Here is a 20,696-nt window from a genome sequence, read left to right as displayed (position 1 = left end):
ACCACTGCGCCACCAGGGAAGTCCCTTTGTTTTTGTCTCTAAAAGAATTTTATGAGTTCAATTGTTTACTCATTCTCAACTGAGGAGAAATTATTTGGTCCAAATATCTGCAATGGTTTATGACTTGCCCTTGGCCCCAAACTCTAGTTGGATCTTTCTAGTATCTATAGAATCACAACATACTAATAGACACTATCTATCAGAACAATTCCTAGGCTTTCATCTAGATCAGCTCTACTGGTCTAAGAAACTATTATTTTCTACTGTCAACTCCCTCACTCTCAGAATAGATGCAGAACATGATAAATGACAACCTCAAGTATATATAGCCAACAGATCTCTTCTTGTCTAACTGATGCATTCAGTACTTTATTTATACGGACAGTATTTCTCAGGATACAGTGTACCATCCCTGAGTCATTTCCTCTTCCCACTACTGTCCAATTTTTCTCAAAGTTAATGTCTCCAAAGGGAAGAGTTAGGATGTAAATGAATAGAAGTACACAGGAGGCCTCAAAAAATACTGGAACACCTGATTAGACTTCTATTGGTACATTCTGTCTTCTGAACTAGGGGGCTGAAAGTGAGACTGAGATAAAAGATTTTCCTACCTACAATCAATTAAGTAAGCTTGTTTTATGTCTCGTAGCCACTAAGTGAGTTTTTAAAATCATAGCCATGCAGGTAGTGAAAATTTCTTCCAGTTCCTGGTTATAGGCTTCATAATCAATCCTAACATATGAGCATTTTGTGGTTCTTTTTTTCAGTGGCATCACAGTGGGAAATCAGGAGCAATTATATCGGGGCTTTAACTCAGTTACCATTAGATACTAGTTGGGTCCTCTTAAAATTAACAGAAAATCTGCGTAAGACCAGGGACAACTACTTTCTTTTTAATTTCTACACCTATAAAGATGTCTATTGACAAATCATGAACAATTTATATCTAAACTGAACCAAGTCAACTCCTGTGGACCAATCAATATGTTATCCCAACAATCAAAACCCCGCACCATACCAACTCTGTATCCTTATAATTTTCCACAGAAAATATTTATTCAGTTCCTCCACAGGATGCTATTCATTTTCTAAATCTGCAGTTCTATTGTGGTGATCTCACAGGGATGTTGTGGGATATTTTAAAATTCTAGAGAAAGAGTGATATGTAATATCTGGTGTACAGGACAAAAACTAATCGCTAAAGATAGTTTAAAGTTTCAACATTAGATACTGCTACATTCCTTTCAATGCTGCTGTCTGTATCTCTGCAGAGTTGGATTTTTGACGGTTTCTGTAACAAAAGCAATAAATGAGGGTGGTTGTGTCCAATCTCATCTCAAGGTTTGAGAAACTGTGCCCTAATAGCCACACATATCTCGTTAGCAAGTAATTATGCATATTTCTGAACAAAGTAAAATGTTTTCTTTCAAACACAAAACGAAAAATATTTTTGCTTATTAAGCTGTAAGATCAAAACGCTAAGTATTTTTATACCCTAATAACATAATAGCTTAGTGTCTGAAAAAATACTTCATGTATTTATATGCTGCTGATGATTTATATCCCCACGATGATGAGAAAAGAAATCACCCAAACACTAAGGTGACTGTGAACAGAGAAAACTTGGAAACCTTTGTCCTAGATGGAGTCCACTAACCCAAACAAGTAACTGTTCATACAATTTTCTTCAAATATTTATCAAATGTTTGAGTGTACACAATACATCTGACCAAATAACTCACCTATCTGAACCAGAGCCTGTGTCATGAAAATCTCCATGTTTCACTTAAAGATTAAAGAGCACTGAGCTTTCATATGTCATCCAGAATTAAACAGCCAATCCACAAATAAAATTTCAAAAAATAAAATTTTGAATAATTTCTGCATAATACCTGAGTGTGAGCTCTCAATGGTGGTGTCTGACTTGGAATCCAGAGATGAAGGAATTTGTCTTAATTGGGGAACATAGTACATCTTTGTACTACCAGAAGGCTTATATGGCAACAGTAAAGGCTGGCCTAAGGACATAAAGATCAGAATAATTAATAAGAAAACATTTATTAATTAACTGAACAAATATTAAGCACCTTTAATGTGCCAAGCAGTGGTCAAGATTCTTGGAATGTATCAGTAAACTAGCATTCTAGAAGAGGGAGATAGACAGTAAACAATTAGCATACTAAATAAGTAAATCATCTAGTATTTTTATAAATTATTAGTGACATAAAAAATTAGAAAATACTGGGACTTCCCTGGTGGTGCAGTGGGTTAAGAATCTGCCTGCCAATGCAGGGGACAGGGGTTCGATACCTGGTCTGGGAAGATCTCACATGCTGTGGAGCAACTAAGCCTGTGCACCACAACTACTGAGCCTGCGTGCCACAACTACCAAAGCCCGCCCGCCCTAGAGCCCGAGCGCCACAACTACTGAGCCCATGTGCCGCAACTACTGAAGCCCACGTGCTCTAGGGCCCTTGTGCTGCGAGTACTGAGCCCTCGTGCTGCAACTACTGAAGCCTGTGCGCCTAGAGCCCACGCTCTGCAACAGGAGAAGCCACCACAATAAGAAACCCATGCACCACAACGAAGAGTAGCCCCTACTCACCACAGCTAGGGAAAGCCCGTGTGCAGCAACAAAGACCCAAAACAGCCACTCCCCCCCCAAAAATTAGAAAATGCTGAGGAAGATTAGAAGTATTTGGGAAATTGCAGCAGGATGCAGTTTAAATAGAGTGGTAAGGGTAGGATTCATTGAGAAGACGACTTCCTAGCAATCTATTCCATATTTAGATGGCTCTAACTAAGAAACACTTTATCTTATATTGAACCCAAACCTGGTCGTTGTTAACCCCTACTACTGATCTTTGAAGGTTCTCCCTCCAGAGTCATAGAAAGTAAATCTAATTCTCTTCTATGTGGCAGATTTTCAAAATAAGTTTCCCATTAAAAAAGTATAACTTCTCAATATTAAAAAAATACACAGAAATAAAAAAGACAAAGTCTTACCACTCAAAGATAACTATTATTAATATTTTAATGTATTTCTACAGGTCTTTCCTCTGTATTTCTTATTTGTTTACATAGTTGTGTATAGTATGTATAATGTGGAATTCAGTTTTTCTACTTTACATTGATAATAAAATATTCATTTTATTTCCTATCGTCACATTTTTTATCATTCTACTACACATTAAGTGTATTTAACCCTTCTCATAATGTTAAAAATTTAGGCTGGATTAAATTTTCAATAATAAAGAATTCTGTAATAAAGACTTCCTGTTTATAGCATACCCATTCTCCCCTGCTGCCCCATTTCACATAAGTTTTCTGATTTCAGAGTGAAAAATTATGTCATTTATAAAGTTTCTTTTTTTTAAATACTAACTGCTAAAATTCTTTCTAAAATGTCTGTGACATGGTAGTAATTTGATTATTATAGAAGATGAAATCTTTTTCTTCTTCTTCTTATTTTTTTGCTTCATTGGGTCTTCATTGCTGCACGCGGGCTTTCTCTAGTTGCGGTGTGGGGGGGCTACTGTTCGTTGTGGTGCGCGAGCTTCTCACTCTTCTCACTGCAGTGGCTTCTCTTGTTGTGGAGCACAGGCTCTAGGCACGCAGGCTTCAGTAGTTGTGGAGCATGGGCTCAGTAGTTGTGGCTCGCAGGCTCTAGAGCACAGGCTCAGTAGTTGTGGCACACGGGCTTAGTTGCTCTGCGGCATGTGGGATCTTCCCGGACCAGGGCTCGAACCCGTGTCCCCTGCACTGGCAGGTGGATTCTTAACCACTGCGCCACCAGGGAAGTCCCTGAAATCTTTTTCTATACACTTGTTTTTCTTTCATGATGTGGTAGAAACTCTCTCTCTCTCTGTAACAGCATTTTGATATTTAGCTGGGTACATACTGCTCATCTGTACACTGTATTTCCCAATCTCCCTTGCAGACATGTATGGACATATGACTAAGTCTGGGCCCATAGGTCAAGGGTGAGAATAATGTCTGCAACTTCCAGGCATCCCATTAAAACACTCCACCGGCTGCTGCTAAAATTTATCCTCCCCATTACTCTTCTTTTCCAGTATTTTCTTTATTAGTCTTCCGGAAAAAACTTAAGATCAATTAAACAAGTTCAAAAGAACAATTCCATTAGAATTTTGAGTAGAATTACATTAGAGTTTAAATTCATTTGGGAATAAATGACATCTTTAAATATTCAATTTTCCCATTCAGAAATATCCCATCCCTCCTTTTAGTCTACTCTCCTTTTCTATGCCTACACAAAGGATTAGTATTGCCATCACATGAGTCCTATAAAATTCTTGTTTAGGTTACTCCTCAGTATTCATGGGGTTGTACTGCTCATTCAAATAGAATTTTGTAGATAGCTACCACTTCTCCTGATTAAACACAACAGCTTCTTCAGTTTATCCTTATGGACCATGGTCTTCTCTTGCATCCTGTAATCACCTCTAGATGGACTCCTAGTTGCCCATGTCTAGTTTATAAAAATCAAAATACTCTAGACAGAGTCTGATAGTCCCAGAGTAGAATGAGATCTCCTTCATTCTGGACGCAATAACAACTTTTATATTACTTAGAATTGTGTTACCATCCTTGACCACTCCATCATTCTGATGATTTGACATGGAATCCATATTACTAGTACCCTGCTTCCAACCAAGGAACTGACTTCATAGTGAAGGAAATGAGACAACAGGCTGATGCCTAAAGGGAGTCACTGTTCTCCTCACAAGCCTGATCACCCACAGCTATGGTAAACTCAAAAACAAAAAAGCGAGTGAACAATTTACTGATAACTGTCATGGCACAAGCTGGGAGGCATCACTTTCTGAGGCTGGAATGCTAGCTTGCCAAATACGGCATGTGCTCAGAACCACATATGGCACTTGCCTATCCTACAGACAGAATGCATATATTTAGGAACAAAGGCAGAAGCCTTTAAAATCTTTTGCTTTCTATCTCTGTGACTCTGCTTTGTTTGATGGAAGATCTTAGAAATAAGGGAGGGGCACTTCTACCGGGAGACAGGAGCCATCTAGTCATTTTACATTCTTTATGTCACTGAAACAATACAGGGAATAGGATGCCATAGTGTTGACTAAAACTACAATTGACCTTAACTATCAGGGAGAAATAAGGTTACCTTAAAAGAAGAAAGTCAGTAGGAGTATGGCTTACACCTAGGGGACCACTTTACCAAGCCTGGTCATAGAAATTAACAAAAAATGACCTTAAACCTATGCAGGGCTAGCAAAGCCTTAGACTACTTAGGAATACTTGTACCAACCTATCAGGCAAAGCCCCAGCCAATGAGAACCTGGCTGAATTCAAGGAGAATGAAGAAATGTATAGAGGCTGGAAGAATTTAAATAACAGGAAAAATAGGCTGTAGCCTCTACTTCTCTTTGGACGTTGCTGTAGTCATTATTGTTAGAATATTGACTTAGTAGTTTTCTTCCTCCACCAGTGTATATAAAGCTTGGTGGTGATGGTTAAATTTACCATTTAGTTCAAAGTTTGCAGAAAATGGACAACAACAATTGGGCAGAATTACAATGGACCCAGGGCAAGAATGGCTACCATGTGGAGATGGAGAATTCAGAGGCAAGATAAGTGGCTTTTTGAAATTCTCAACAACTTTCTGTTTGGATGCAGAAGTCTTAAAGTTACTTTGGACTGCCTATCTCTGGGGGAAGAAGCGACTATTCAGCAAATAATGGTTGTTCCTGGGAGAGAAAGAAAGGACTGCAGAAGGGTAAAGAAGAAAGTCCAACCATAAACTTTATTCCTTCAAAAAACTTGCAAATGGAACTAAATATAAACATATAGCATATTACTCTTAATTTGTTAATTCAGAGCAGTGGACACATAGTCATAAATTCAACATGCTATTCTGTATACTTTTAAAATATTTTTAAAATTTTACTTCTGAATCCACAGAGTTAAAAATCTTTTATTATTAAACCAAATAATATTTCTCTTTTAAAGGAGTCTTTTCTACCAAGTACCTGTATGTAAAGGTAAGACCGTGAACTGTGGGCTCTATGTAGACCGATCCATTTGATGTCAGAAGAGGTATAAAATACACTTTCACAGTTGGATTTCCTCTCCTGTGCTCTGCCACCAACATGAAAACAGCATACCCAGAGTAGCCTGGGTTTCAGTACAAGGCATGTGGAACAGACCCAAACCGTTTTTGCATCCTGATGCCAAACTCCAACTGACTCATAAGCCCATGAGTGAGGAAAGCAAATGTCTGTTGTTACGAAGCACTGAGATTTTCGAGGTTCTTATACAGTATCACGGTGGCAATAGGTAACTGACACATTAAAGGTGTTCTGTGTGATATTGATTAGACTATACATTTGGGGGGCATAATTTTATATCACAATAAAAATGTATAAGATATATAACCATCTCGGGTTTCCCTGATAGCGCAGTGGTTAAGAATCCGCCTGCCAATGCAGGGGACACGGGTGCCAGCCCTGGTCCGGGAAGATCCCCCATGCCGCGGAGCAACTAAGCCCATGTGCCACAACTACTGAGCCTGCGCTCTAGAGCCCGCGAGCCACAACTACTGAGCCCATGCACCGAAGCCCACGCGCCTAGAGCCCGTGCTCCACCACAAGAGAAGCCACCGCAATGAGAAGCCCGTGCACCGCAACGAAGAGTAGCCCCCGCTCGCCGCAACTAGAGAAAGGCTGCACGCAGCGATGAAGACCCAACACAGCCAAAAATAAAATAAATAAAAGTAAAAAAAAAAAAAAGAAAAGAAATATAACCATTTCAACATATAAATGTATTTATTCAAATTAAATTCAGTGCAATTTACATGTGGAACTAAGCAATTTTCTTTATACATTTAGGCATATTCCATTTATACCTACAGACAGGTAAACTTTTTGCACAAGTAGGAAAACTTAAAATATATTTTGAATAGATTTGTACAAACTGTTGAATACTTTAAAATTAGTAATTGAAAGTTCCCACCCTCATTTGGAGGTAGAATGGGAACTTAAATTTCCAGTTACTGGTCTGAAAAAGAAAATAACTTGCTATAATTTTGAATGTTATATAGTATAAGCACTATAAAAATATCACTGTCATGATAGCATAGGAACACTCTAAATGTAGACCTTATGGTAGAAATTGCTAGCTGTTCACCAAAACTCATTTCTTCTTCATCCTGGAAAGCACAGCTAAACTATTCCTAGTCAGTGGAAAGTGATGTGGGCCACACCTAGGCCTAGCCCATAAAAGCCTCCCAACATGTGCTCCTCCATGCTTTTCGTCCCTTCCAGTTGACTATGATGATGAATCCAAGGTTCCATGTTTTAAAGAAAGCAGAGTCACAGTCAACCTGGGTCCCTGCTCAACGTTTCTTGAGCAAGAAATAGACTGGTATTGTGTTTGCTATCTGTTCACTGTATCATGCAAAACAATAGTAAAAGAAACAATGCCAAATAGTTATCTACCTCCCTAAAATTGAACCTCTATAGTTTTTATGTTTTCATGAACTACTTGCATTCTTATGACAAGTATTATGAGTTGAAAATACGTCAGCCACAAGTAGCATGAGTTTCACATAGGTTGTTAACTTCACTAGAAATTGAAGTAAAAACATAATAAATTATATTCTCTTCATAGCTATGTAAATAAAAGATGTTTTAATCATGTACAACCTAATGCTTAAAATTAAAATTAGGTTTTCTAACTAGAAAGACCCAATCAAGAAATTTCTTAGTTAATGACACACAAAAGTTGGTAATGTGACCTAAAATTCTCTTACCATCTGTGCCATGAAGAACAGTAATCTGTTGGACTGAAGATGATGAAGCAAACTTGACAGGAACTTTGCCCAACTTCTGTGTACTGAGGTCTGGAATATCATGTCCACGATCTTCAGCATTAACAAAAATCTCAGATGAAAACATGGTTTTTCCTGGACTCTCTGTTGTTATCTGAGTGACTGCATCAGATGATAATTTTCCAGAGAAGGGAGAAAACGGGGTCTTAATCTCCTTTGGTGATCTGAACAAAAAAGAGAAAGCACACAGCAGGTCATATCCTTGGCTTATCAAATACTGTAATTTCTTTCCAAATGTGGCTTCAATATTTTTTGGAGACACATCCAACTCAAATGGTTAAGTTATTTCTGCAGTACCCTGTGCTTTTTTACATACTTATTACAGGGTGATCATGCATGAGTTTACTTTTACTTATTTTAAAATCTACTTTTATTTTGGATTTAGAATGCTATTATATAAGGAAAGGGTACTTTTCAGTTGAAGTGGAAAGATATCCATTAAAAAATAATTACTGGAAGTCCACTATAAATTAGGGGACTATGCTAAACGCATAGAGTGTACAAAAATAAAAAAGAAACAGAGCCTTTCCTCAAAAAGTTTATATGTCAGTGGGGGAACCAGAGGTTTTTAAGGTTGTAATTATGTATATAGATTATAAAGAATCCATATTAAAACATAATGGAGTAAATAAATGAGTGTATAAATAAATAAATAATAGGAGGGAGGGAGAAGACAAATCTTGCCAACAGAAGAATTCCATATGTAGGTAACCTCCCCCCCGCCCCCCCCCGGCATCCATCTCCTCCCCAAGGAGGTGGAGGTGAAGCTTAATCTTCCCCTTAAGTCCAGTCCTGGGCTGGCCTTAATGATTGAATTCCAGAGACAGTATAAAATGGGAGAAAAAGTAACTTTACAGTGGAGAAACCAAGCAAACACCATGTTATGCAAGTGATGATGTTTCACATCACCAGTGATGTCACGGAGACACTACATACTCTCTGTTATGATGTGATGAGACGGTTACTTCGCTTCTGCGGTATTCTTTGTCAAAACCTATAACTCCAGTCGAATCATGAGAAAAACATCAGCCAAACCCAGACTGAGAACAATTCTACAAAATATCAGACAAATATTCCTCAAGACTGTCAAAATCATGAAAAACAAGGAAGGAATGAGGAACTGTCATAGACCAGAGAAGACTAAGGAGACATGACAACTAACTAAGTGGAATGTGATATACTGGATTGGGTCCTAGAACAGAAAAAGGTCATTAACAGGAAAACTGGTGAAATCCAAAAAAAGTCTTAAGTTTAGTTAATAGTAATGTATAAATGTTGGCTTTTTAATTTTGAAAAATATACTATGGTAGTATAAGATGTTAGCAATAGGAAAAACTGGGAGAGAGGTAAAGGGAACTCTGTTTGTATCTTTTCTGCAGATTTGAAATTATTTGAAAATGAAAAAGGTCATTTTTAAAAAATGGAGTAATACTGTATTGTATTATATCACAGAAGAAGAAGACCTTTTAAAAGGTCTTTTAAATCTCTACCCTCTATATACTATTCACTAATTAAAAGGACAATTATGAGAAAAGAAAATAGGCCCATCTCCCTTATGTATACAGAAGCAAAAATCATACACAAAATGTTAGACAATCAAATGTAGAGTGTGTGAGTGAGTGAATGTGTGTGTGTGTGTGTGTGTGTGTGTGTGTGTGTGTGTGAATTCCTACCAAGTTGTTTTACTCCAGAAATGCAAGGTGAGTTAACATTCAAATATCAATAAATGTCATGCACCACATCCATAAAATAAAGGAGAAAATGTATATGATCATATCAGTATAGTCAGATAAAGCATTTGATAAAATTCAATAATTATGTATGATTAAAAACTCATAGCAAAGGGAAACTACAAAAAACTTTAGAGCCACCATCCTATTTATAGTGAAATGTGGAGAACGTCCACTGTAAGATTAGGAACAAAATAAGAATGCCAACTCTTACCTTTTCTATTCAACCTATTAGTAAAAGTATTAAATGGCATTAGCAGTAAGGCAGGAAAAAGAAATCAGAAATATAAGGCTAAGAAAGGAAGAAATCATACTGTCACTTTCCATAGTTGATATAATTAAGGATACAGAAAATCCAAAACCATCTACAGATAACTTATTAGAATATCAGTTAGTTTTTAGAAGAGTTGCCAGATAAGAGACCAAACATTAAAAAATTCCACTAACATTTTTCTGTGTCTGAAAAGTTATAAAATTAAAAACTAAAAAATATGCCATCTACATTATCATCAAAACATCATATACCTAATAATAAGTGTAATAAAAAATGTAAGAACCCTATTAGAATAGAAAACTATTGATATATCATAGAGAGAAATTAAAGGTGATCTAAATAGGATTTCTGCTTTGAGGCAGGATGTATAGGCATACCTCACTTTATTGCACTTCACTTTATTGTACCTTGCAGATAATGCTTTTTTTTTTTTTTTTTTTTTTTTTTTTTTTTTTTTACAAATTGAAGGTTTGTGGCAACCCTGTGTCAAGCAGCTCTACTGGTGGTGCCATTTTTCCAACAGCATTTGCTCACTTCGTGTCTCTATGTCATGTTTTGGTAAGTCTCACAATATTTCAAACTTTTTCACTATTATACTTGTTACATGATCTGTGATCAGTGATCTTTGATGTTACTATTGCAAAAAGATTACAGCTTGCTGAAGGCTCAGATGATGGGTAGCATTCTTAAAGTCTACTTTCAAATTAAGATATGTACTTTTTTTAGACATAATGCTATTGCACACTTAATAGACTACAGTATAGCATAAACATAACTTTTACATGCACTGGGAAACCAAACAACTCGTGTGACTTGCTTTCTTATGATATTCTCCTTATTGTGGTGTCTGGGACCAAAGCCATATCTCCATAATAATATGCCTGCACTAGGTAGGCACAGGCCATCACTCCTGCTGCAACGAGCAAACAAACTTGAATAAAAGATCATCGAGCTAAGGAAGCAATCAAGAAACAATATCAACTAATATGCTAGAGAGGGACATTTAGAGATTTGGAGCAGGGGTTTGGTGTAGGGAGACATACTCCACTGGAAAAGAGAAATCACCATATCTTTTGATGAACTCATTTGCTGGCATGATGGAGTGAAATCTAGCAGAATGTCAAGCCGATTTCCCCCACAGGACATTTCCTTAGTGTCAGGGTGGTATAGGATGATGGGGGACTGAGCCAAGAAAGCAGAGTGAAATTTCCTGCACAGTCATGGCACTAACAAACCAAATCCCGCTAGATAAAGGGGCCTGTGACAATCATTAGGTCTCCTCTTCAAGACATTTGCCAGTTTTTGAACCTATATAAAGCAGGAAGCTAAATACCTAATGCCTGAGGGAGAGAACTTTCCAAAGTGAGGAATTAGAGACCTACCAGACTCACAGTAAAAACCCAGAAGTGCCATCCCCAAGAAGGGGGCTGAGTCAGAAAAAGTGAAGTCATCTGCAATGTTTCAGTGTTTATGAGACAAATTTTCACTGAGAAAGTGTAACGGCAACAAATACATAGCTGGTCTCTCCTTACATTTGCCATACTCTGAAGCTGTGAGAACTGAGAGCCTAAAGAGCTGAATTCAAACATCTGAAAGACTGAAGTCAATAACTGACTGTATTTATTGAAGAATCAAAGACCTGTCAGGCTCACAGCAAAAATCCAGGGAGGCCACAAATTAGGAAAAATCATAGGTAGGATGAGACAACTAAAGCTCCAACCCAGTTCTGACCTAGTAAAATTCCTGAAATGACTGAAATGATCAGCCACTCTGATTAACAGAGAAAAGGGTAAATCTTCTCTGGTGCAAAGTAATAGCATCTTCAGTCTCTATGAATTTTTTATTCACCACGTCCAGCACACAATCAAAAATTATGAAATTCCTGAAGCAGGAAAAAGTGACTAAAACTTAAGACAAAAAAAAAAAAAAAAAAAAAAACCAAGAAAAATTGATTTAGAGGGAATTCAGATTCTGGAGTTAGCACAGAACTTTAAAATGACTATATTGAGAGTAAAAGATGGGGATTAATAGATTAAAATATGGAGAATCTCAACAGAAAATTGGAATCAATTTTAAAAAATCAAATACAGATAAATGAAAAATAAGAAAACTGATCCCCAGCAGACCTTAGGGAATACTAGAAGAAATTTTTTTGGGCTGAAGTAAAATGGCCCAACATAGAACAGAGCTGGGCTCTCGGTCCCATATTGAACTCGAGTTGGAAGAGGCGAGTCCGGTCTCAAAACGGAGGTAAAACCGCCGCCCGGTCGCCCCCAGCCCGACTCCGGCCGCCGCCGCCGCCGGGGGGAGGAGGGCCATGATCCAAAGGAACCAGAACAGTTGAGAAAACTGTTTATTGGTGGTCTGAGCTTTGAAACTACAGACGATAGCTTAAGAGAACATTTTGAGAAATGGGGCACACTTACAGATTGTGTGGTGATGAGAGACCCCCAGACAAACCGTTCCAGGGGCTTTGGTTTTGTGACTTACTCTTGGGTTGAAGAGGTGGATGCAGCAATGTGTGCTCGACCACACAAGGTTGATGGGCGTGTAGTGGAACCAAAGAGAGCTGTTTCTAGAGAGGATTCTGTAAAGCCTGGTGCCCGTCTAACAGTGAAGAAAATTTTTGTTGGTGGTATTAAAGAAGATACAGAAGAATGTAATTCGAGAGACTACTTTGAAAAGTATGGCAAGATTGAAACCATAGGAGTTATGGAAGACAGGCAGAGTGGAAAAAAGAGAGGATTTGCTTTTGTAACTTTTGATGATCATGATACAGTTGATAAAATTGTTGTTCAGAAATACCACACTATTAATGGGCATAATTGTAAGTGAAAAAGGCCCTTTCTAAACAAGAAATGCAATCTGCTGGATCACAGAGAGGTCGTGGAGGTGGATCTGGCAACTTTATGGGTCGTGGAGGAAACTTTGGAGGTGGTGGAGGTAACTTTGGCCGTGGTGGAAACTTTGGTGGAAGAGGAGGCTATGGTGGTGGAGGTGGTGGCAGCAGAGGTAGTTATGGAGGAGGTGATGGTGGATAAAACGGATTTGGAGGCGACGGTGGTAACGATGGTGGTGGTCCTGGTTACAGTAGTAGAGGAGGCTATGGTGGTGGTGGACCAGGATATGGAAACCAAGATGGTGGATATGGTGGCGGTGGTGGAGGATATGATGCTTACAATGAAGGAGGAAATTTTGGAGGTAACTATGGTGGTGGTGGTGGGAGCTATAATGATTTTGGAAATTATAGTGGACAACAGCAATCAAATTATGGACCCATGAAGGGGGGCAGTTTTGGTGGAAGAAGCTCGGGAAGTCCCTATGGTGGTGGTTATGGATCTGGTGGTGGAAGTGGTGGATATGGTAGCAGAAGGTTCTCAAAACTCAGAAGAAAAGGGCTACAGTTCTTAGCAGGAGAGAGAGCGAGGAGTTGTCAGGAAAGCTGCAGGTTACTTTGAGACAGTCGTCCCAAATGCATTAGAGGAACTGTAAAAACCTGCCGCAGAAGGAACGATGATCCATAGTCAGAAAAGTTACTGCAGCTTAAACAGGAAACCCTTCTTGTTCAGGACTGTCCTAGCCACAGTTTGCAAAAAGTGCAGCTATTGATTCATGCAACGGAGGGTCAATTAGATGTACATTCCTGAGGTCTTTTATCTGTTGTAGCTTTGTCTTTTTCTTTTCATTACATCAGGTATATTGCCCTGTAAATTGTGGTAGTGGTACCAGGAATAAAAAATTAAGGAATTTTAAACTTTTCAATATTTGTGTAGTTCAGTTTTTCTACATTTTAGTACAGAAACTTTAACAAAATGCAGTTTTGAAGGTGTTTCCTTGTGAGTTAACAAGTAAAGAAGATCATTGTTCATTAATATTTTGTATGAATTTTGCTAAAGTTAACTGTAAAGAAACACCTGCTGACTTGCAGTTTAAGGGGATCTATTCTCCCCATTTCCAAACCATGAAATGAATGGGCTCTGACATGTGGAGAGAATAGATATTTGTATGTTTGCAATGTGTGTTTTAGATAATAGAATTGGGTATTTAAATTAGCATATTTGTGAATTTAATAGCTTTAAGATTTACTTCAAATGAAAAATCTCAGAATTCAAAAAAAAAAAAACAAAAGAACAGAGCTGGGAGCGCGATTGGCGCTGCCTGCGGGGGAGGAGCGCCGCCGCCGCCGCGAGCTGGGAGCTCGATTGGCGCTCCCTGCGGGGGAGGAGCGCCGCCGCCGCCGCCGCCGCCGCGAGCTTGATTGGCGCTGCCTGCGGGGGAGGAGCGCCGCCGCGGCCGCCGCCGCGAGCTGGGAGCTCGTTTGGCGCTGCCTGCGGGGGAGGAGCGCCGCCGCCGCCGCCGCCGCGAGCTGGGAGCTCCATTGGCGCTGCCTGCGGGGGAGGAGCGCCGCCGCCGCCGCCGCCGCCGCCGCGAGCTCGACTGGCGCTCCCTGCGGGGGAGGAGCGCCGCCGCCGCCGCCGCCGCGAGCTGGGAGCTCGATTGGCGCTGCCTGTGGGGGAGGAGCGCCGCCGCCGTCGCCGCCGCGAGCTGGGAGCTCGCTTGGCGCTGCCTGCGGGGGAGGAGCGCCGCCGCCGCGAGCTGGGAGCTCGCTTGGCACTGCCTGCGGGGGAGGAGCGCCGCCGTCGCCGCCGCCGCCGCGAGCTGGATTGGCGCTGCCTGCGGGGGAGGAGCGCCGCCGCCGCCGCCGCCGCGAGCTGGGAGCTCGTTTGGCGCTGCCTGCGGGGGAGGAGCGCCGCCGCCGCCGCCGCGAACTGGGAGCTCGATTGGCGCTGCCCTGCGGGGGAGGAGCGCCGCCGCCGCCGCCGCTGCCGCCGCCACGAGCTGGGAGCTCGATTGGCGCTGCCTGCGGGGGAGGAGCGCCGCCGCCGCGAGCTGGGAGCTCGATTGGCGCTGCCTGCGTGGGAGGAGCGCCGCCGCCGTCGCCGCCGCGAGCTGGGAGCTCGGTTGGCGCTGCCTGCGGGGGAGGAGCGCCGCCGCCGCCGCCGCGAGCTGGGAGCTCGACTGGCGCTCCCTGCGGGGGAGGAGCGCCGCCGCCGCGAGCTGGGAGCTCGCTTGGCACTGCCTGCGGGGGAGGAGCGCCGCCGCCGCCGCCGCCGCGAGCTGGATTGGCGCTGCTTGCGGGGGAGGAGCGCCGCCGCCGCCGCGGCCGCGAGCTGGGAGCTCGATTGGCGCTGCCTGCGGGGGAGGAGCGCCGCCGCCGTCGCCGCCGCGAGCTGGGAGCTCGATTGGCGCTGCCTGCGTGGGAGGAGCGCCGCCGCCGTCGCCGCCGCGAGCTGGGAGCTCGATTGGCGCTGCCTGCGTGGGAGGAGCGCCGCCGCCGCCGCCGCCCCCGCCGTCGCAGTCGTCGTGAGTGAAGAAGCGCCTCGGTGACGCCTGGTGAGGGCCCTCGCCGACGCCTGGGCTTACCTGCCGCCCGGCCAGCTCCGCTCGTTTCCCGTCCCCCGCGGCCCGGCGCGGGGCAGGCCTGCCAGGGCCATGGAGGACGAGGTGGTCCGCATTGCCAAGAAGATGGACAAGATGGTGCAGAAGAAAAACGCGGTGAGCGCGGCGGGCGGCGCGGGCCGGAGGGAGGCCGGGCGGCGGGCGGGGGCCAGTCGGCCTGAGGGGGCTCCCGGCCCGCGGTGAGCGCGGCGGGTGCTGCGAGACGGCGGCGAGGCCCGCGCTCTGGGGAGGGGTTCCTGGGGAGGGGGGAGCTTCGTGTCCCGCGGCCGCGTCCCGGGCAGGGGTTCTGGGGGGCGTCCTGTCCCGCAGCTGCGTCCCGGGCAGGGGTCTGGGGGGCGTCCTGTCCCGCAGCTGCGTCCCGGGCAGGGGTTCTGGGGGGCGTCCTGTCCCGCGGCCGCGTCCCGGGGAGGGGGTCCGGTCCCGCGGCCACCGGCGCTGGGATCCGCCCTGGGCGCCCGAGGCCCCTCGTGATTAGCGCAGCCCGGTAAACTCTATGGAGGCATCCTCCTCATTATTTTAAACGTGACGGTGGTAAAGCCTCGCTGGTTTAGCTGAAGAGTGCAGAGAGCCCTCCCTGTTTGAAAGAATTGGTTCTCTTTCCCGGGCTCATTGGCCAGCAGCGAGAAAACAACATCAAACAGAGGTTTGTGATCAGTTTTAGACATGAAACTGTTCAAGCAAAACGTGAATTTCCTGGATCTTATTTTTGAGGAAGGCTGAACATTCCCTTGATTGTCTCAACTCCCCTGCATGTTTGCTTAGCATTTAAAAAAGGTGAACTACGCCAGTGTACTTGGCAAGTTGCTAAACTTTTTGGAAAAAGTGGATCTTGTTAGGCCGCGGAGTGCGGGGAGCTGTGTTTAAGGCATTGCTGCCGACGAGGCTGTGCTGCCGGCTGGATTTGGACACATGTCGTTGCTGGTCCTCTCAGTGGTTTACAGTTGCTACCGGTGGCGTTTTCTGTCACTGATAACGTGTGCACGTGAACGTGGTCTCTTGCGGTTTGTATGAGGTGCTCCAGTTTCTGCATTTCTTTCCACCTGTGTGGGCCACTCTCAGTCCCTTGCTTCCGAGTCGTCTATATTTTCAGCTAAACTTCTGAAATTCTAAGTCCAACGAATGTGAAGGAGAGAAGGGCTGCTCTGATTTGCACAGCACTTTGGAGTTACAAAGCGTTTGTGCAGAATTCTTTGGGGACTCACGACAGCTGTGTTGCATTCATTTTACAGAATAAGAAACTGAGTCAGACCAAGCAGTTCACCTCCTTAAATGAAGTGTGCGTTGTGGATTAAGCCAGGACCCGAGTTTTCTGCTGGGCAGCATGCAGAAGTAGTGTTAAACACCGAATTCTTAAGACTTCAGACTTGGTGTGCGCCTCTTTTCCTTTAACAGGTGCATTGCCCGGCGTGTAATTTCATACCCTGTTCATCTGTCTTTGCAATTTTGGCTTTTTAAAGGATTTCCTGTTTGTTTTCTGTTGCAGACGTTGCCGGTGCCATTTATTTTTTCTGTTGATACAGGCCTTTCATTCCTCACTGCAAGTGATGAGTTCTGTATATTTGATTGGCTGAACGTTTCTGTTATTCTGTTTAAACTGGCAAGTTTTTTTTCTTTGCCTAGAGAACCCTAGACTCCCCTAGTAGAAGCTGGCTCCTAGGGAAAAAGGCCGTTTCTTGGGTAATTTTTTTCTCGAACTCAGGCTATAAAATGTGTACCTTTTAATCATCTAGTGCACTAGGTGTTTTTGTTTGTTTCCTTTCCTTGAAATAGACGTTTCCTAGAAATGAGGAATTCCTTAGTGAGCAAGTATGGAGAAGACCAGTTTGTATTTATCTGCAGTTCTCAAATTATAAACACATAATGCGTCAGCAGGAGAATGAGGATAAGCTCCACAGATGATCCTCAAGTCTCACTTTTCTTTTCAAATCTTATATTTCTAGTAGTACAGAACTTTACCAATATAAAAACTTGCCCCCCCCCCAAAAAAAAAGAACACAACTGCAGGAAAGAACAAAGAGCACTTAAAGTGTGTGTGTGTCTAATATATACATGTACATATACCCAGGTACATACACCTTTATATTTATATGTTATTTTGTAAATAAGTGACAATAATAATGTCTTGTGGAGATGTAGAACAGAAGTATACAACGAAAGCACAAACAGCAGGAGGGGCAAATGGAGTTAAACTGTTCAACCTCCATGGGATGGTTCCATGGAGGAGGCAGAGAGGGGGATGGGATCCTCGAAGAGCTGCTGAAGACCTTGCATTTTTTGCAGATCTCTTTAGAATGCTACTTGCATATTGTGCTCTCACTGAATGCACCTGGCTGAGCTATGGCACATTAGCACGGTAAACATTTGTCAGATTTGCCCTAGTCAGAAAATTTTCTATACCTGCCATCCTGCTTGGCACTTAAAAAAAAATTTTTTTTTTTTAAGCTCTCTATGATATAGGGATGATGGGTGAAGAAGGTAGGCTGCAGGGTAATATGTAGTATGTATGATCCCATTTTGATACAGTAAACAGAAAGTATTAAATGCATGCCTGTTTGTATGAGCAGTGAGTTTGCATGGTTATCTCAAGAGGGAGGGAATGGGACGGGTAGAGAAAGAGACTGACCACGGACTATTGTTTTACTTGTTACAAGAGGCATGTGTTGCCTTCATTTCTGATTAAACTTTTTGTGTCCAGATTATTGTAGGTTTACATGCAGTTGTAAGAAATAATAGTGCGATAGCTCCTGTGTGTCCTTTACCCAGTTTTCCCCAATGGTAACATCTTACAGAATCATAGTATACTGTCACAACCTGGGTATTGCCATTGACACAGTCAAGATAGAGAACATTTCCATCCCACAGGATCTCTCCTGATGCCATTTTATAGCCACTGCTGCTCCCCCACTCCCCACCAAATCATAATGATCTGATAGTGCAGTGGATAAAGTTGCAATAAAGTTTTTGTGCAGATGATCAAGGGAAAATACCCCCTGGGGAAGATGGCCCGTCTCCCACTCCCCCGGCCCTATCTGTCCCTGGCAACCTGTCATTTCAAGAATGTTATGTGGGACTTCCCTGGTGGCGCAGCGGTTAAGAATCTGCCTGCCATTGCAGGGGACATGGGTTTGATCCCTTGTCCGGGAAGATCCCACATGCCGCGGAGCAACTAAGCCCATGCGCCACAACGACTGAGCCTGCGCTTTAGAGCCCGGGAGCCACAACTACTGAGCCCACGTGCCACAACTACTGAAGCCCGCGTGCCTAGAGCCCGTGCTCTGCAACAAGAGAAGCCACCGCAGCGAGAAGCCCGCACACTGCAACAAAGAGTAGCCCCCGCTCGCCGCAACTAGAGAAAGCCCACACGCAGCAACGAAGACCCAACGCAGCCAAAAATAAAATAAATTAACTAATTAATTAAAAAAAAAAGAATGTTATGTGAATAAAATCATATAGTGTGTAACCTTTTTTTTTTTTTAAGTAAAAAAAATTTTTTTTTGGCTGCGCTGCCGGTTGTGCGATCTTAGTTCCCCGACCAAGGATTGAACCCAGCCCAGGTAGTGAAAGTGCTGAGTGCTAAACACTGGACCGCCAGGGAATTCCCAGTATGCAACCTTTTGGATTGGCCTTTTTCAATCAGTGTAATTCCCTGGAGAGTCATCCAAATTGCATGAATCAACAGTGCTCCTCTTTTTTAAAAAAAATATTTATTTATTTATTTATTTGGCTGTGCGGGTCTTTAGTTGCAGCATGCGGGATCTAGTTCCCTGACCAGGGATGGAACCTGGGCCCCCTGCATTGAGAGTGCAGAGTCTTAACCGCTGGAACACCAGAGAGGTCCCAGTGCCGCTTTCTTTTTAATTGCTGAGTAGTATTCCATGGTTTGGCTGTACTTCAGTTTGTTTAATCACTTGCCCATTGAAGAACATCTGAGTTTTTTTTCCCATTTCCTGACTATTACTGATAGAGATGCTGTGGACATTTGTGTACCTTTTTTTGTGCGAACATGCGTTCTCTGGGATAAATGCCGTAGGGTATGTGTTGCTTTTTTTGTTTTTTTTTCGGCTACGCTGTGCCACATGTGGGATCTTGGTTCCCCAATCAGGGATCGAGCCCGTGCCCCCTGCATTGGGAGCTTGGAGTCTTAACCACTGGACTGCCAGGGAAATTCCTGTATTGCTCCCCCCGCCCCACTTGATTGATTGATTGGTTGATTGGCTGTATTGGGTCTTAGTTGCGGCACGCGGGACCTTCGTTAAGGCATGTGGGATCTTTATTGTCGTTGCGGCGCACGGGCTCTTCGTTGCAGCATGAGAGCTTCTCTCTAGTTGTGGCGTGCGGGTTTTCTCTCTCTAGTTGTGGCACGTGGGCTCTGTAGTTGTGGCGTGCAGGCTCCAGAGCGCGTGGGCTCTGTAGTTTGCTGCACGTGGGCTACCTCATTGAGGTGTGCGAGCTCAGTAGTTTGGTGCGAGGGCTTAGTTGCCCCGCGGCATGTGGGATCTTAGTTCCCCGACCGGGAATCGAACCCGCGTCCCCTGCATTGCAGGACGGATTCTTTACCACTGAACCACCAGGGAAGTCCCTGTATTGCTTTTTTAAATTAAAAAAAAAAAAAAAGGAAAAGCAATTAGAGGTGAAACAACTAATTATATGATGGCCTTTCAAAGTACATATTCAAACCCTACATTCTTGGTGTACATAAGTTATTTATGTTGATTTGTGGTGTTTAGCTCTAGCAACAAGGCAATAATAATAACGCTGTAGTTTTCCTTGTTTCTTTCAACTGATGATCTGTGTATTTATTACAAATATTAATTAACACTCACAAGCTACCAGGAGGCAAGTAATGGTTAGCGCTGGTGTGGTTAACTCCTTTATAGATAGGGAGGTTGAGGCATGGGTATTGTGGAATTTGCCATGTTGAGGCATGGGTATTGTGGAATTTGCCTAAGGTTATATAGCACTGTGTTCTGACTCAGATTCATTCAGATTTATTCCTTCCCTTTCTGTCTCCTGAATTAACGCTTTGTAATTTTGACCTAGGTGTGAGGACACGAAAAGGGTTTTTTTCTGTATCTGAGGTTTAGTGCTTGTTTTATAGAAGCAATATAGTATAGTGGTTAGAGTAGGCACTTTAGCATCTGATTTTTGTTTTTTTCTTAAGTCTTTAATGAATTTGTTACAATATTGCTTCTGTTTTATGTTTTGCACATGCCGGAAAGGTAATAGGCCTTGGCCCCTGGGCCTGGGCTTCGTCTCTTGTGCTGTCTCCTGTCCCTGTTGCCCCCGCGCGCTGGCCCGTCCGCGCTGTGCCAGGGGGTATTGGTCGTCTCGCGGCTCAGTTCACAGT

General features: G+C 43.1%; 1 protein-coding gene, 1 long non-coding RNA gene and 1 pseudogene across 3 annotated transcripts in view; 2 read left to right on the top strand and 1 right to left on the bottom strand.

The window, feature by feature from the left end:
* Positions 1 to 341: 341 nt before the first annotated feature.
* On the bottom strand, positions 342 to 7,944 carry LOC309622057. The gene is made up of 2 exons (XR_014240458.1): positions 7,808 to 7,944; positions 342 to 2,018 (listed from the first exon to the last, which is right to left on the bottom strand). It is a non-coding gene; the product is annotated as an uncharacterized lncRNA (long non-coding RNA).
* A 2,146-nt stretch (positions 7,945 to 10,090) lies between these two features.
* LOC309622060 (uncharacterized protein) overlaps positions 10,091 to 20,696 on the top strand; it is a 72,258-nt gene continuing 61,652 nt past the window's right edge. The window contains exon 1 of the mRNA XM_082409250.1: positions 10,091 to 10,447. Coding sequence (XP_082265376.1) covers positions 10,435 to 10,447 — 13 coding nt within the window. The 5' untranslated portion in view covers positions 10,091 to 10,434. The remainder of the gene's footprint in view (positions 10,448 to 20,696) is intronic.
* Positions 12,329 to 13,260, top strand: LOC309622056 (heterogeneous nuclear ribonucleoprotein A3 pseudogene; annotated as a pseudogene). The gene has a single exon. The product of its transcript is annotated as a heterogeneous nuclear ribonucleoprotein A3 pseudogene (transcript).

Source organism: Balaenoptera borealis (assembly GCF_965194805.1).
Source record: "Balaenoptera borealis genome assembly, contig: HAP1_SCAFFOLD_1437, whole genome shotgun sequence".
Lineage (NCBI taxonomy): Eukaryota > Metazoa > Chordata > Mammalia > Artiodactyla > Balaenopteridae > Balaenoptera > Balaenoptera borealis.
Note: the sequence above shows the minus strand (reverse complement) of the source record. Positions and strands in the feature narration are given on the sequence as shown.